Below are 16,942 nucleotides of genomic sequence, written 5' to 3' on the forward strand. Positions count from 1 at the left end.
AATGTATTCTTGATTGATCACATTTACATTCCCGCACAATCTCGAAGGATTCACAGTGCTTCGCAAAGTTAGAATAATACATTTAGAGTTTATATGACTTGCTTCTTTGAGATCAAAGTCATGAAAAAACTTCAGGACAGATGTAGAAAAAAAATGCAGCAACTCTCAGCATTCTCTCCAGCACTGAAATGGAAAATGAAAGGTAGTGTTCCATCCCAAAAGTGCTTTTCAAAAGGCAACTAGAACTTTCTTGATTTTTTTTTCCTTGAAAAGTTTTTTGCTTCTTATCCAAGAAGCCTCTTCAGTTCAGAACTGAAGAAGATTCTTGGATGAGAAGTAAAAGATTTTCAAGGAACAAACCAAGGAAGTCCAGTTGCCTTTTGAAAAGCACCTTTGGAACAACCATGACCTGGATAATTGAAAATCTCCATAGACATTTAGTATTCCATCAAAACATTGTTATCTACTATAGATTATGTCACCATTAAACAGCCCTGCAATGAAGAGGAGCCATGGGCAGGAACAAATACACCAGCAATTATGTGCCAACTGATATACCATTAGCTATTTCAAAACAACTGTTTCCAGGGACATTGGGGTACTTGGTTGATTTCCATTAACTCATTAATGCAAATCCAAATCTGCAATTTCTACAGTCCACACTATATGTTTCATGTTTAAGCTAAGCCTGCTCAGATCCAGCATTAACATAGCAAGGCAAAGGTGCTTTGCACATCAGCAAGAGAACAGCAATAGAGTAATATCAGATAGATACTAAAAAGGGAAAAAAGCTCTGTCTTTCATGGAAATAACATTGTATAATCATGTCTATGGGATTACTTGAGCTGTAGATCTGGATCCTTATGGTCTGATTCATAACTAAGTAAATCACAATATTAGATTCATACAGTTTTTCAGCTATGTTCTGCAATATAGAAAACATAGTATTTTGGTTTGTATAGCGGACCCATAGAGCCCTCTCTGTGATCATACGAGCTGTTGACCAACTCAGCTCCATGGTGCATGTGCAGTCTTCCTGCCCACCACCTGATTTTCAGGTCACTCCCAGGCATGTGGGAAACGTGCGCACATGCACAGGGGATCATGCAAGCATGTGCAGGACGAGTATGGGGGAGCAGCGCCTCTCCTAAGGTCCATTTTTTTGTACCAGGAGGCTTCAGGGAGGCCAGCTAGGCCCAAATTGGAGCACAGGGGTGGGTCGTGCAAATTCAGGGGAAAGTGTGGGGATCGTGCACACATGCGCAAGGGGCAGGGTACATTGCATTATGGGTTTGGGCACACACATACGCTGCAGTGCACGTGGTTTTGGCATGCAAGGACAAAAAGGTTAGCCATCACTGGCATAGACAAATCATACTATGGCTGCTTAGTACAATGGTTAGCACAATGTGTCAAGACTCTCCTTGATCATCATTTATACACAGGTAAAGCAATTATTCTTTTGGTAATTGGTTAATAGCACAGGTATTCACTGACTATATAGGTTGTAGTCATTTGAAATTACTTTTTGTATACAATACTTGTAGCCTTTCATTTAAATTGTTTGGAAATTTCTTATAAGGCTAGTTCTGATCAAAGTGAGTAGGAATTTGTGTCAAAAGATAAAAAGTTCTGACTATATTAGACGAAAAGAAAGCGTGAATCCTGACTTTCATTCTCAGATTTACTTGGATTAAACAGGGTTTGAGAAAGAGTGTCATTTTACATTAACAGTCTTTCCTTTGGTTCATCTTGCTCAATACAAGAAAATAAGAAAATAAGAGATGAAATGTGTGCACTGTTGAAATAGCAGCTCTGGCTCTTTACACCCCTTTATCTACTCACATTCAAAAAAACCATGAAGCAGATTTTACACATTCTATGTGAAGACTTATTCTATGATAGATGCAAATGCATTCTTCTACTAAGGAGTAGTAGCATTCAGTATTTTTGCAATAATTTTTTTCTTACCTGAACAACAATCAGCTTTCGCTCTTTTGATTTCCCATCTGGCCATTCTTCTCCAAAACAAAAGTAGATCTCATATGGTGGCTGTTTACTAATCTGTCCTTTCTGATGGGCAATTAACTCTAAATTTAGAGGAAGAATGTGAAAAGGAGAGACACGGCATGTAATAAATTACATTATTATGATAAAAGAACAGATTAGTTATGTCCAGTAAGACATACTGGAATTTGACATTTGGAAATGACATATTTGAAGAAATTACTTGATACTATTATCCTACCCTCACCTTCCCATTGTATCAATTGTTCCCCATAATGCCATTTGCTTTCAGTTAGATTTTAAAATCATAGCAGTGCAAAAATTAACGAAACACATAGCTGCTCATACCATTTCACTCATAACTTTCAACAATGTGAAGATATACCGAATGAAAGACACCAGAGACCCATTTGGGCACAAAAGAAGGAAACCTTTGCTTTAATGGAGTACTTTATAATAGAATAGAATAGAATAGAATAGAATAGAATAGAATAGTTGGAAGGGACCTAGGAGGTCTTCTAGTCCAACCCCATGCCTAGACCAGAAGCCCTAAACCATTTCAGATAAATGATTATCCAACATCTTGAAAACTTCTAGTGTTGAAACATTCACAACTTCTAGAGGCAAGTTGTTCGAGTGATTAATTGTTCTAACTGTCAGGAAATTTCTCATCAGTTCTAAATTGCTTCTCTTCTTGATTAGTTTCCACCCATTGCTTCTTGTCCTACCCTCAGGTGTTTTGGAGAATAGCTTGACTCCCTCTTCTTTGGGCAGCCCCTGAGATACTGGAATACTTCTATCATGTCTCCCCTAGTCCTTCTTTTCATTAAACTAGATATATCCAGTTCATGCAACCGTTCTTCATATGTTTTAGCCTCCAGTCCCCTAATCATCTTTGTTGCTCTTCTCTGCACTCTTTCTAGAGTCTCCACATCTTTTTTACATCATGGTGACCAAAACTGAACATTAAATTAGATCCATATCCTTTCACATTTTCCAGCGTATAAAAAAGATAAAGCTATGCACTGTAGACGCAGCATGGATTAACTACAAAAACAGTGGTATTCACTGTAATGCTAACAGAGATACAGCCCTATCTGAGCTAGTCTATGGTATTAATCCTTACCAGCTTACAAGCTTAAAATAAACAGTACTGCTAGTTATTCACTGACAGTGATACAAAGGCATTAGAGCTACTCACCACTTAGAAATGTTTCCAAACAAAAGAGCTTAACTCTCTTCTGCCTTTCAATTAAGTTTGGTGTGGTAGAGGAAGGTGCACATGGCCCAGACCAATATACTTTGCACTGGCAAAGCCTGATAGCATAGATAGCATGACCACTGACTTCTAGTATTAGCCCTCTGTCCATTACATCAAGCAGTCGACTGGTGAACAGCTTTTGTTTTTCATTCGGGATGGATTCGGGCCCTGGAAACTTGACTTGCTCCAAATTAATAGGCCCGAAGAGTTCTTCTTGATCTGGCATAGGACCTAATTCTCCATAGAAAAGTCTGCAGCCTTGGGGGTTGCTCACAGTCATTGTCTGCCCAAACTCCTTGCCACGATATTCAAACTTGATTTCAAGATCTGTCACTGAAGAAAAATATATTATTAATGTTTCAGGCAGTACAGCAGGAACCACAATTGCATTGAACCATATCTAATAAAATAAAATCAACACAAAATAGAACAGACTACAGGTATTAGGAAACAAAAGATATAATTTCCCATAATTACAAAAAAAAAAAAAAACCCTCCTAACAAATCATGGAGTCAGATTGATTGTAAAATAAAGCAAAGTTAAAAGACCTGCCATTATATGAATCCAGTGCTTACTCATAGCAAGAATCTAATCACTTGTTATGCACAATGGCTACCCAATTAATGGCAAGCTACCCTAACATCATTAACCAACAGTTCAACAGTTTTCAACTATAAGTAGTCCTTGCTTAACAACCATTTGTTCAAAGCCTGTTTGAAAATATGACGGCACCGGACTAGGGATTTATGACCTATGCCTGAAATTACAAACACTGCAGCACCCTTCCAATGAGATGATAAAAATTTGGGTGTTTGGTGATGAAGGCCTTGAGATCACGGGGGTGATGCAATTCTGTCCCACCTACCTATGTCCTCCTCTCCTGCATCTGAAATACAGGCCCAGGACCTTTGACAATCTCAGCCAGCTGCCACTGCCCCAAGCCTTGATGTCAGCCTCAACACCATCAACTCCCAAGCAGAAATTCTACCATGAACCATTCTCCAAGGCAAGTAAACCTTAGGGCCATGATGGTGAACCTATGGCATACATGCCACAGATGGCACACAGCGGCCTCTCTGTGGGCATGAGAGCCATCACCCTAGTTCAGCTCCACCACAAATGTGTGTGCGTCTCCTACTAACCAGCTGGTCGTTGGGTCTCTGCCCTGCATGTGCTGGGGGCGGGCTGTGTGCAGAGGGGTGGGTGTGCATGCGTAGGGGCGGGGTGTATGCATGGGGAACACATGCACAGGGTGGTGCATGTGGGGGGCTGTATGCGCATGCACGGGGGCATATGTACATGCACAGGGGCTTAGGACCCATGCGGGGTTTGCATACATGGGCGGGGGGAACATGCGTGGGAGCCACACATGCATTGCATTTTGAGGGTTCTGGCACACACACGCTTTCGGCATTCAATCCAGAAAAGGTTAGCCATCACTGCCTTAGGGAATTGTATGATTGCCCCCATTTCCCAACACTCTTCCATCTTCAGGTGTTTTTCTCCTGCTGTTGAGAGGCCAAGGCTGCCAATGACAAGAGGCCTTTCCCAGAGCTGCCTTGAAGACAATTCTAGAAGGGCTTTGAAAGCCATTCGAACTGTCAGATAGGCCATGTGGGCCTCTCAATAGCGGGGGGGGGGGGGGGGGGGCGACACCTGAAAGCAAGCGATGCACAATGAGGAAAAATGTGCCATTCTCCAAGCTGTGTGAACCTTGGGGAATGGCACAATTGCCCCTGCTGCCCAGAGCTGCTGAGGAAATTCCACATGTTGCTTACCTTCAGCAGTTTTTCTTTTGCTGTTGAGAGGCCCGTGCAGTCCATCCAATGCTTCATAAGGCTTCTGAAGTCCCACTAGCTCTAAGGAGGCTTCAGGAAAGAAGGCCCGTTGCAATTGAGAGCCACCTTGGTTATGCTGCACAAGCCTCTCAACAGCAGCACACACATTTCTGAAAGCAAGCAGTCTGCAGCCCATTGCCAAGAACACTGGAAATAGTAACAATTCTGCCACTTCCCAAGGCTCTCGTGCTTTGGAGAACAGTGTGAGGTGGCATTTTTGAATGACAGCAACAACTCTATGGCTGACATTTAAACCTGGGGCAGATGGCTGAGACTCTAAAGGACCCAAACCTCTAGTTCAGGCTTAGGCCCCATGCTTCTACTGAGAAATGCCACATTCAAGATCATGCTTTGTGCCACACTGTAGCATCATCCCAGCTTGTCTATGCCCTACACTGGACCTCGCAGGACTTTCTCCATCTGAGACCTCCTCAAGCTGAGCTTAATGGTTGCAACTGCAGGTGCCAAGAAGATGGTCATAGACCAAAGTGATCACATGGACATCTTGCTTAATAATTGCAAGAACATATAACCAAATTCCAGTTTCAATTGTGGTCATAGGATGAGGACCCCATGTAGGTTTCTTTTACCAGCTGATGCCAATAAATATATTTTAAGTCAGAACTGTATCCTGCCCAGACCAATTTGAATAATAACTGCAGAAGAATGTTTGTATTTGTTCAACAAGTCTTCCAGAAATGAAGCTTATTTATTAGAGGTGAGACTCAAGACTTTCCAAACAAAAGAGTACATGATTTGTCCTCTATTTATTCTAGTGGCTCCTGAATAAAAAACAAAACTTACTAGGAAGAGAGCTAATCCAAAGTTCAGGAGAGCTGTACATATCATGCGGTAGAGCTGGCAAGGCAGGAGGCATTGGCATCTCCATATCTTCAGGTTCATTCTTTGGCCACACAGCTTCAGGGCTACAGGTCTCTGCACTGGCGGGAGCCATTGGGGAATCTAAGTAAAATAAATAAAATGTAATTATGTAATCCCCACTGCTTCCTAACATTTATAAAGAGATTTAATCATTTTCATATCAGACAAGCAGGTTGTTGTGGCCTACCAGTGGCCAGCTCAGCTGGCAGCAGATTTGGACAGTGAGGAGGTTGTGGGGGGGGGGAACATGGGGCAGTCCTGGAGTCTGGTGAAGGCTCTGATGAGGGCTCTGTGCCGGATGCAGAGAAGGGGGTCAGAACTGTATACCAGCTATCAGCTGCCTTCAGAGTCAGATATCAGTGAGGCAGACAAACAGCTGTAACCTGTTCCCAGTGTGCGCATGCACAGAATTGCCAGACTAAAGGAACAGCTAAAGAACAGGGATTGACCTGGGAGTAAGGGCCAGGTGGACAATGAATGGTCCCTCCCAGAGGAAATAAAAGAGGAACAAAACGGGAGTGGAGTTTGCAGGAGAAAATTGGTTCACTTAATTGGTTCATGTCTCTCCAAGACTCCTTGCCAAATTTTGTAGATATCAGCCTGTAAGCACTGTTCCCTCTAAGGTGCGTGGCTGCGCAGCCGCGCACGTGGCAAGAAAACACCGTGCAGCCGTTTCTAACTGCGCGCAGTGATTTCTGTCACAGGCTCCGGAAGCTGAGGGGAATAGCTGCTGCCGCCTCCTCCTCCTCCAACAGCACTGCCGGATTTGCCGCCAACGCTGCAGCCGAGGTGATGCCTCCAAAGCTCCCGCAGGCACCCCTGCCCATGGCAGCGGCGGCGGTGCCTCCCCCTCCGCTCGGAGCACCTTGGCTGGGCTCTGGGTTATCCCTGCTGCCGCCTCCACTTCCGCCGTGCTTTTCAGAAGCCATGAGGCCATTTTTCCTGCTCCCGCCCCCTCCGCCGCCTTCCTACTAGCTCCCAAGGCCAAATGGCTCCTCAAAAGCACGGCGGAGGAGGAAGGGGGAGGGATAACACAGGGGCCAGCTCAGATGCTCTGCGTGGAGGTGCCTCAGGGTGGTGTCTCATTTGAGTATTGCCTGTCAAGCCCTGCTTAGGTTTTTTGAGATCAGTCAATATTCACTGGGTGCCAACAGTCTTTGCTTAGTGTAGTAATCCATAACTGGCAAGCCAGTTCTTAGCTTCTCTTTGAATGTACAAAGCAAGGAGAACCTATCATGTCCCAGGAGAAAGTGAGAGAGAGAGGGAGAGAGGAAGGGAGGGAGAGAGAGAGAGAGATGCGGTTATAGATATAGATATAGGTATAGATAGATAAACAGAAGAAAAAGAAAAAAGGGAAGACAGAATAAAGTCAAACACATAAACAAGGTATTTACAAATGTGTTTTACAATTTTCTAATATTTCAATAAATTATTATACTATATCATTTAAAAGCCTAAAAAACACTAATAAACTCAATGCAAAAAAATGTGAATCATAAAATCACAAAGTGCAATAAATTATTTTTAAATGACAAAAAACATACAAAAAAAGGAAAAAGAATAAAAATCAATAAAAACATTAAGAAATCACTTTTCAAGTATATCCTTTCTTCCCATTGAACCTCAAATATAAATCAATATATTTGAAAGCATTAGGTTTCTAATTTCTTGTCTGGTCCTTTTATCTATTTTTTCTTTAGAAATTGTATTTAAATGTCTTAAGCATGCATTGCTATGTAACGTACACTATATATGAGAGCTATTTTTAGTTGAATTTGTTCAGATTCTGTTGTGAATGTATACTGCTAGTTTTTTTGCTATTGCTGTGTATTCTCCATGTTTAGTATTTGGTTTAGTTATTGAGCTACTCTGAACATTGTTTTCTTACTAAGTTTTTCCTAACATGAACTTGAGCTAATATACTTAATATGAGAAAGGTGCAGCAATTAACACTGCTTTTTAAAAAGAACAATATTTCTCAATTGTTTATCTGTATGAAGTCTGCCTATCTTAAGTTCCTACAATACAAAAGGTATTACCTTCTAAGGCAACCTGTATACAATACATTAGTGGCCAATGTTACATTGCTCCTATGACAAAATTAGAGCTGTGTTAAGCCTATGAAAAAAGACCCCCAAATCCCAAATGAATAAAATAATTATTAAGACACAATGAAAAAATTACAAAAATTATGCATAAACTTTCATGTTCCCCAAATTTCCAATCCAAAACTTAACCCAGATTCTTCAGACATAGATTTGTAATTCAGAGTCAGACTCGGTTATTAGAATGAATGCATTAATCAGGGATGAATAATGTTGGTGAAATCTCATCTAACCTTCCATAATAATAACATACATACACAAATAGCTGACAGCCACATCTCTGAAACACTATTAAATCTGAACTAAATGTTTATCTAGAACTCAAATAAATAGCTGCTTTTTGGTTTTATTTTTTTAAATATTTATCAGTCTCTCTTTTATTCCATACTTCTGGTTGAAAGACTATTCTATGTCATGCTAAACAAATGCATATTCTAGTGGCAGCAGGGGCTCGTTGGCATCTTCAGCGGCAGCCCTGCCCCCTGTGAAAAAAACCGAAGATGGAGCAGATCCACGCAGATGACGTTGCTGCAACATGGACTGGAGTAGAAATTTTGGGAGTTGAAGTCCGCAAGACTTAAAGCTGTCAGGTTTGAAGACCCCTGGGGTTTTTTTTCCCTAAAGGGTTAGGGTCTTGTAACTTGACAGCTTTAAGACTTGCGTGCTTCAATGCCAGAGGTTCTGAGCCAACATTTTGGTTGCTAAGCAGGACCATTGTTAAGTGATACTGATATTATATAACACTTTTAATTAAGCGGGTACCTTGAATAAACATAATTTTGAGTTTCAAATAATACTGATTTCGTTGTTGTCGTAGGTGACATCTGTGAAAAAAATTCAGGTGCTCAGGCATGAAAATATGCTGCTCAAACACTATACTTTTCTGCTCACACTGAAAAAAAATTAGAGGGGACATTGCCTGTAAGCTCTCCAAATAAGATCTGTGACTGTAAATCCTTCCTTGAAAAAGTTTGCTGGATGTGAATAAGCAGAATTCATAGTAAATTAATAAAATGGGTTTTTGTCAGGACAAAAAGTTTGCTTCATGCTCTTGGGAAGCCTCTGTCAGAACACAGGTATCATTAGACTTCCTTATATAAGTCAGTACAATTAACCTTGTACCATTGGAATTTTACCTCTCCTTTCACTTAATCTGATAATCTAAATTGAAAGCTTGAATTCTTTCCTTCTAGTAAGTCTTAGTGCAATCTAATACTTTTGGTCTATAATTCCCAGGATTGTCAGCCAAGTGAAAGATAGTAGTTCTAAAGCCAAATATAAATATATATTTCTAATCAGCATAGTAGTAGAGCTGCTTTGTGGGTGCCTCCCAATTGCAATTTAACATCAACCTGAAGCTACTAGATCAGATTATCCATCACTATGGAGTGGGGATTCACAAATATGCCGATAATATCAAGTTCTGCATCTCCTTTCTGAACCAACCAAGTGATGGCCTCAAGTGTTCCCAGCACCTGGAAGTTTTGAGGGTTTGAATGGCAGAGTACAGGCTTCAACTCAACCTTGGCCAGATGGAGTCACTGTAGGTTTTAAGGCCTCCTGGTTCTGGGACTTTTCGAACTTTAGCTCAGCATGGGTTAGACTTACTCAGCCAGAGCTGGTATGCAGAGTTGGTATGCAGTCTACCACAACTTTTGCTCCTGTTCAAAGAGGTGTGGCAACTGTGGCCAAAAAGGTTTCACACAGATTTGTTTTATGCACCAATTGTACCCATTCCTGAACTGGGAGACCTTAGTCATGGTGACTCATGCCTAGAGCCTGGATTAGACTTCTCTGTCACTACATGTCAGGAAATATATGTGTCTGTAGTTCAGAGATGGTTGCGTAGCTGCTGCATTTATACATCTGCAAATGTTAACATTCTGGCTAGGGGGAGCTCAAACAGCAAAGCACAGAACAGGAAATCGTATCAACCAATCAGCATGCAGTTGGGATTTGGGAGGTGTGCGCATCAGCCTCTCTGCAGCCATCTGCAACCTGCGCTTACCCATCAACCCTAAATCAAGCTTTAGTCACCTCATGTTTGGATTACTGTATCACACTCTACATAAGAGCTACCCATGAAGAGCATTTAGAAGCTGCAGCTGGTCAAAAATGCAGCCATGCAGGGAGGTTTTGGTGTTTCTCATTATACCTATGTAACACCGCTGCCCCATGGGCTGCATTGGTTCCCAGGTGCAATTTAAGGTGCTGGTGGTCATCATCTATAAAACTTTCTACAGCATAGGGTAGGGTTGCTACAAGACCGAAAGAGAAGATCAAAAGAGAAAGGAAAGCTTTAGATGCAAAGCGTATGGGAAAAAAAGTGTCACTTGTAGATTAAGACAACTTGTTTAAAAAAATAACTACATGGCACCATTAAAATGTAATTTCAACAAGCTCTAAGTCTAGAAAATTAATGCAGAGGTATTTGTTGAACCAATGATGCATTAAAACCTGAAAAACCTGAACTTAGCTCCAGGGAATTCCAAGACTTTTAAAGCTGTTATATACTGCCTTTGCCAGGAAGGTGTGTCTGTCCCTGCTATGCTGTGGGAATTTACCTTCCCCTAATAGAGTATGGTATACAATGTGTATGTGGGAGGGACAGTATGCCTCCATGGAAACATCCTGCTGTGGTCTAGTCTTCTTATCCTGTTTCAAATAGCAGAGGTGGACGCCATATGGCATGCATAAACTTATCTAGGGTTATAAAATTTTTGGATAACTAGCAAATAACAGCAAAGGGGTTGATATTTCTGTATCTATTGCCATCTAGTGGTTGTTCAGATCCCATTGCCATAACTTATTCCACCCTTTCATTAATTCCAAAGCTTTGGTGTCATAATCCTCCAATTAAATAAATTCTCAGCAGCAAGGGAGTGCCCTATGTTTTAAAACCCAACCTGCCTTACATCAGACAGACATAAAGCAAATAAAAGCAGGATTATGCCACACACATTTTGGAAGATATCGTCAATAATTAAGATTCTGAATTCCACTTAACATCAGATTAAGTGACTGCAGAAATGCAAAAAGTATCTCAATAAGTACATACACTTATTTTTTTTTTTTATTAATATTTGTAGGCCGCCCTTTTCCCTGAGGGGACTCAGGGCGGCTCACATAAAATCAGGGAGGGGGAATTTATTTATTATTAAATATCTAACAGATACACAAAAATCAGGATGAAAATATTTACCAAGGAGATCAGCAAGTACCATTTGTGCTAAATACAATTTATATCTCTGTAGCATGTTGCATTTTAATGTAATTGGATCTAGAGATAAACTTTTGAGAAAGCCTTTGTCATAATGTTGTTTAGCGCAACATTAACAAAAAGAAAACAGCATTTTAAAACATAGATTTAAATTCAGTTTCATTAAGCATATGTCAGAATAATCTACTAACCATTGATATTAAGAAATGGAAAACTCTCCTGTATTGCTACGTGCTGAGACTCATTTAATTCATCTTCATCTTCATCATCTACATCATTATCCTTCTCATCCCATGGAACTGAACCGGTGGAACCTGGAAAAATGTAGGAATTGAAAAAATAGAAAGTAATTAACAATCTAACAAAACCAAGACAAAATGGAATTCTTCTTTAGATATGTGAGAGTGTTGCAGACTCTCTGAAACACTCTTTGGAATTTTTTTGATTTCCAAACATAGGAATGTCTGTGAAATCCAAAATTCATTTGGATTTTAGGTCTGTTGGCATAAAACTCTTCTCCTAGAATTTGAGAGTTTCAGGAGAATACTATAACGTCTGTTACTGAACTATGTAGCTAGAGTGTTAGAAAATAAATGGCAGATAACAAAGTTTGCTTTCTCAAATATTTATTGGCCCTTCAGATTCAACACCTAACCCAAGATACAGTATTTCTTCCAACCATGTGCGGACAAAGCCCTGTTTATCAAACACGAAATGTGCAACTAACGTTCCTAACAAATGTCATCCAGTGTAGCACTTTTTTTAGAATAGGGGCATTTACAATGATCCTCTTATTTCGGTTCAAATATAAAGGGAAAGGAAACCTATGGTCAACCATCACAGACACATTAAAAAAAACTAGACCTCCCCAGGATATAGAAGAGTTGGAAGTAGAGGAGAGAAGATAGGAAGAGAGGGATAGGAGAGAGGGTGAAGGGGGAAGATGAGGTGTATAAGGAGGAGTGGTAAGGGGAGAGAGTAGAAAGAGAAAGGAAGAGGAAATAGAGTAGTATGGAAGCGGAAATACACCAACGAAAGGAAGAGTGGGAAGCAGAAGGGAGAAGAAAAGTGGGAAGGGAGGGATAGGAGAGAGGACAAGGGGGGAAGATGAGGAGGATGAGGATAAGGAGGAGTGGAATGTAGAGAGAGGAGAAGGAGAAAGGAAGGGGAAATAGAGTAGGAAAGGAAGAGGGAGGGAAGATAGGAAATAAGAGAGAGGTAGAAGAAAGAGGTGTATGGAGAGTAGAAGAGCTAATAATGGGTGTTAATCTTTTTGGGGCGTTGAGGACAAGAGGAACTGATGTAATCATTATTTAATACTATATGATATTAGCTATATATCGTATACATGTGATTGTATGTTATGAAATGGAAATAAAAATATGTTAAAAAAAAAACTAAAACCCAAATTTCATGTTCTTACTCTGGATGTACCCAAACTTCTAAGTTTTTGATTGATTTTGGCTTTAAAAAGGAAGCTGACCTATTTAGATTGCACCATATAGGTAGTAAATCCCTACGTAAGTAGAATGGAAAGTCAAGTACAGTCAATTAAATAACACAGCGGATAAAATGATTATGCTTGTTCAATATAGTTGCTGTATTCACTTAAACCTTAGTAACCCAGAAGACCTCACTACCAATAAGACAATTAGTTAAGGATTAGCTACATCCTTCTTTAAACAGAAGAGTTTCTCTGTTTCTCACCAGGATTAATAATTGGCGTCAGGGATGGTGGGATGTCACATACTTCATAAATTTTAATTGGATTCATTGGCACTTCTTTGGTACCATCGTATATGAGCTTGAATTCACGGCTTTTGTTGAGAGCACACCGTAGTTGGGCTTTCCATTTTGCAGGGTCAGGATCATCAACCCCTTCTTGATACTTTCCTGTTTCCACAGCCCACGCCTGGGAGCAAAGTACATGAGTTAATGTTGTCATTATGCCAACTTCTGTTGAATTGTGCTGCCAAACAAACTCTTGTCTATAAGATACACCTAGGCAATAAATACTTTCTGCAACGGATAATTGTTTCCTTTCTCAAGCTTTTTCTAACAAGATACTTGACTGTTAAAACAAATCAACTCAACGTTACAATTCCTTTTTTTAAAAATGCAGAATTGAATTCCAGGTTTATCTAGATAAAAATAATTCACTATCTTCAGGAATAAAAGAAAAGAGGAAACCTACACCAAACCAAAAAACCACAAACAAATGCCTTTATTCCCTGATTATTTTTCTTTATAAGATTGTCAGAAATGGTTGCCTGAAAAATCTTCCCTATTTATACAAATAGCATGCATTGCTGAAATTTACTTCATGAAAACAATTGTACATTCTTTAAAAAAAAAACAGATGAATACAATCCTCAGCAAAATGCTGAGAAGAAAATCCAACAGAGTTGAATGAGGCTAACTCCAAAGAAAGTTAGATGCCTAAGATTAAGAACTTTAGCAACAAGTGACAAGAACAGAGGTGAACAGTTGAAAAGTAGATAATTAAAATGTTGAATCTGAAACTTCTCAGAAGGAAAGCCACAATACACCAGGAAAATTAGTTCTGCTATTGCACAAAGTACACAGTATAGGTAGAGATAAGTCTGAAGGGGATTTTTATCTACTAATTCCCTCAAAGCCTATCTGAATATGTTTTGTATATCGCTTTGCCCTTCATTTGTCCCAGTGTGTTAATGCCTTTGTACTGCATGCATGCTTCTGCACCTAGGATTTCAGGTTCAGAATGCGGTTCTGCTTATGAAAACAACGCAGGATATATCTCCATCAGGTTGCATCAGTGAACATGTGAACCATTTTATTGCTTACAAAACAGCAAATTTAAGATTATATGTATACTACTTTTGCTATTATTAATTTCATTGTCCATCCATTGAAGACAAAGAGACAGAGAGGGAGGGAGGGGGAGAGACAGAGTAATCCCATTCTATCAAGTAGCATACCAGCAGAACTGGGTTTTTCAGTTACCTTAAAAATTGTATTTTCTTCTTCATGCTGAGGACTATGCCGAGTTGCATGCTTCCAAGGAATTTGAAATCGCTTTGCATCCCTATTAAGCCACAGAAGACCTGGATACATTCCACTGTCTACTTGAGCTACTAGCCAGGGTTTCAGTCGAACTCTGCGTGGATGTGATGCCATTATCTAGAAGGATAAAATACACACAGAAAACAATGAAGAGTTTGTAGGAATTCTCATTTTCTAAAGAATAAAGCAATAGAAACCAATTGTGATTGTAATCACATTGCTCTGATTTTCTTGTAACCAACTCTTCTATCAACTCATCTGATTTCTTTGAGAGGTTAACTTAACTTTTTCAGTATACCGAGACTACCAACTGTCACATAGGCAAAACAATTATTCAAACTGAATTAAGTTATGCACAGTGTATCTTTACAATGAAATATAGCAGCATGTATAGAAAATGGGGGGAGGACAATTCCCACAACCTGGAATATCATTTTCCAGAATTTAGATTTGCAATGCAATTGGCAAAGATAATATTAAAAGGTTATATTAAATGGAATCTCCAAAACTATAGGAATTGTCAAAGAATGTAAAGCTTTTAAAAGGTACCAAAAATAACTAAAAAGAGCTCTTTGGATCTTTTGGAAATGAAAGGAAAATTAAAGAAACCGTAATTCCATTGTAAGGAAAAAATAATGGACTTCGGGGGGAAATGGTGGACAGAAGAGCCAACAAACAGATCAGTTCTTTGTAATTCCTCTCCAGACCAGTAGATGTTTGAGATCACTCACAAATGGCCCAGATAGTTGTTCCCTGTGAGGATATTACACAACAACAATCTCCAGCAAGTTTAAAATTCTGGGAAATGAGGGAATAGTCACCTTGCTGAAATTGGGGCTGATGCCTTTAAAAAGATACTCAGTTCCCTGCTTCCTTTTCTAATCACCTTGGAAAATTGCTTACGAACTGCTTTTCAGTTATCACAAACCTTGGAATTGGCAAGTTTTATAATACTGGATGACTTTCCTTCAAATGTCTGGGGAAAAAAACTAAATACAAGTGTGGGTTTTTGGGAATAAGCAGTAAAAGAATAACTGAAACTTTTTTTGAAAGTTACAAACAGACAAGTGTTAAAATTACATTTAAAAATTGAACATTAGAGAGAACTAAAACAAACTAGATTACAGTTAAAGGGGAATTCAATGTTGAATTCAATTTAAAAATATAGAATGAAGCTAAATACTTCAACATTCAACATATGGAAGGATCTCTTCAACAATAGCCTCAGAAGTTAATTTTAAGGGTGTCTGCCTCTATAGATACACCGTGTTTAAAATATGTTATGGAAAAGGAACTAGTTTTACCTGACAGGATTGAGATTGATTTGAAAAAGGATTTAAAAATGACAAGTTATAACAATGACATGGAAAAAGATACTACACTGGATGTACCAGATGATGTCTTGATAATTAAAAGAGATATACAAATAACAAATCAAGAGTGACCTAGATAACTTTTCTATATTGGATTTACAAAAGAAACGTGTTAAAGCTTTGAAGAACTTTGTGACAAGGGACAAAGATAAAATTAAAAGAAACCAAGTTATAAGTTTCAAACTTAGGTTTGAAGGAACTAAAGACCAAGATTGTTAAAAGTAAAAGGAAGAAATATGTTTGGTTTATTTGATCAAGATTAAAATACAGAAGGAGGAGGAAGACTCAGAAACCATAGACTTGTCAGCTTAACATATTAGGCAAAGCCTCTGACAGAAATATGTTGGACTGTGAACATTTAGGTGAAAAAAAGAACCAGCATAGATTTGTTGCAAGCAAATTGTACCAAACTAGCTAATCTCCTTCTTTGAAAGAATAACTAGTAGATCAAAGTGGATAAAAAAAATAAGTAAATGAAAGAAAATAACATAGACATACCTGAACCTCAGCAAAACATTCAACAAAGTACCTCATAACATTGTCTTTCATACAAAGGTAAAATATAGATTACATGATAATATAATTAGATAAAAGCTCAGCTGACTGACTGTACTCATTAATGGCTTGACGTCAGGTTAAAGAGGAAGCTTGTGTTCTATGACTTTGTGGTCTAGGTTATATATTGTACAAGATATCTAATATTACATAAGCGCATACAGGAAAAACCTAAAACTGTGAGGCTTGTCTAATAATTTAGATCACTGGTTCCCAAACTTTTTCAGTCCACCGCCCCCTTGGTGCTACAAACTGATCCTCAGTGCCTAACCCTAACCCAGTGGTAGAATTCAATTTTTTTTACTATTGGATCTGTGGGCGTGGCTTTATGGGTGTGGATGGGGGGTCATGTGACTGGGCAATTTGCACGACAGAAGGAAGATAGTAACAGTAAAATTCAAAACTGTAACAATTAATTGCACATTTATTCAAAATTCCAATTTAAAAACCTTTTTAATTAATGTTAATTCAACAAAATTTGTTGAAGATGATCCAGTGATACCAGGTTTTCAAAGTCATTTATCAAGAACCTTAGTAACTAGTAACTTAGTAAACAGTAAAATTTAGTAACTACTTCACTGTTCAGTAAATTCTTAATGTGATGGATGGGCTTGATGAAGCGATACCAGAAAAAAATGTCTTTTCAAAGGAAGTG

At 39.1% G+C, this 16,942-nt stretch overlaps 1 protein-coding gene across 3 annotated transcripts in view; it reads right to left on the reverse strand.

Moving 5' to 3' along the window:
* The window catches only part of IRF6 (interferon regulatory factor 6), a 30,680-nt gene that overhangs the window by 967 nt on the left and 12,771 nt on the right, over positions 1-16,942 (reverse strand). For all 3 annotated transcript variants that reach the window (XM_032218901.1, XM_032218902.1, XM_032218903.1), the window contains exons 2-7: positions 14,300-14,476; positions 13,022-13,226; positions 11,506-11,628; positions 5,912-6,070; positions 3,209-3,601; positions 1,972-2,090 (exon numbers count right to left, since the gene is read on the reverse strand). In XM_032218901.1, the coding sequence (XP_032074792.1) occupies positions 1,972-2,090; positions 3,209-3,601; positions 5,912-6,070; positions 11,506-11,628; positions 13,022-13,226; positions 14,300-14,473 (1,173 nt within the window). In that variant the 5' untranslated portion in view covers positions 14,474-14,476. The remainder of the gene's footprint in view (positions 1-1,971; positions 2,091-3,208; positions 3,602-5,911; positions 6,071-11,505; positions 11,629-13,021; positions 13,227-14,299; positions 14,477-16,942) is intronic.

The sequence above is a fragment of the Thamnophis elegans genome, chromosome 5 (assembly GCF_009769535.1).
Source record: "Thamnophis elegans isolate rThaEle1 chromosome 5, rThaEle1.pri, whole genome shotgun sequence".
In the NCBI taxonomy this organism is placed as follows: Eukaryota; Metazoa; Chordata; class Lepidosauria; order Squamata; family Colubridae; genus Thamnophis; species Thamnophis elegans.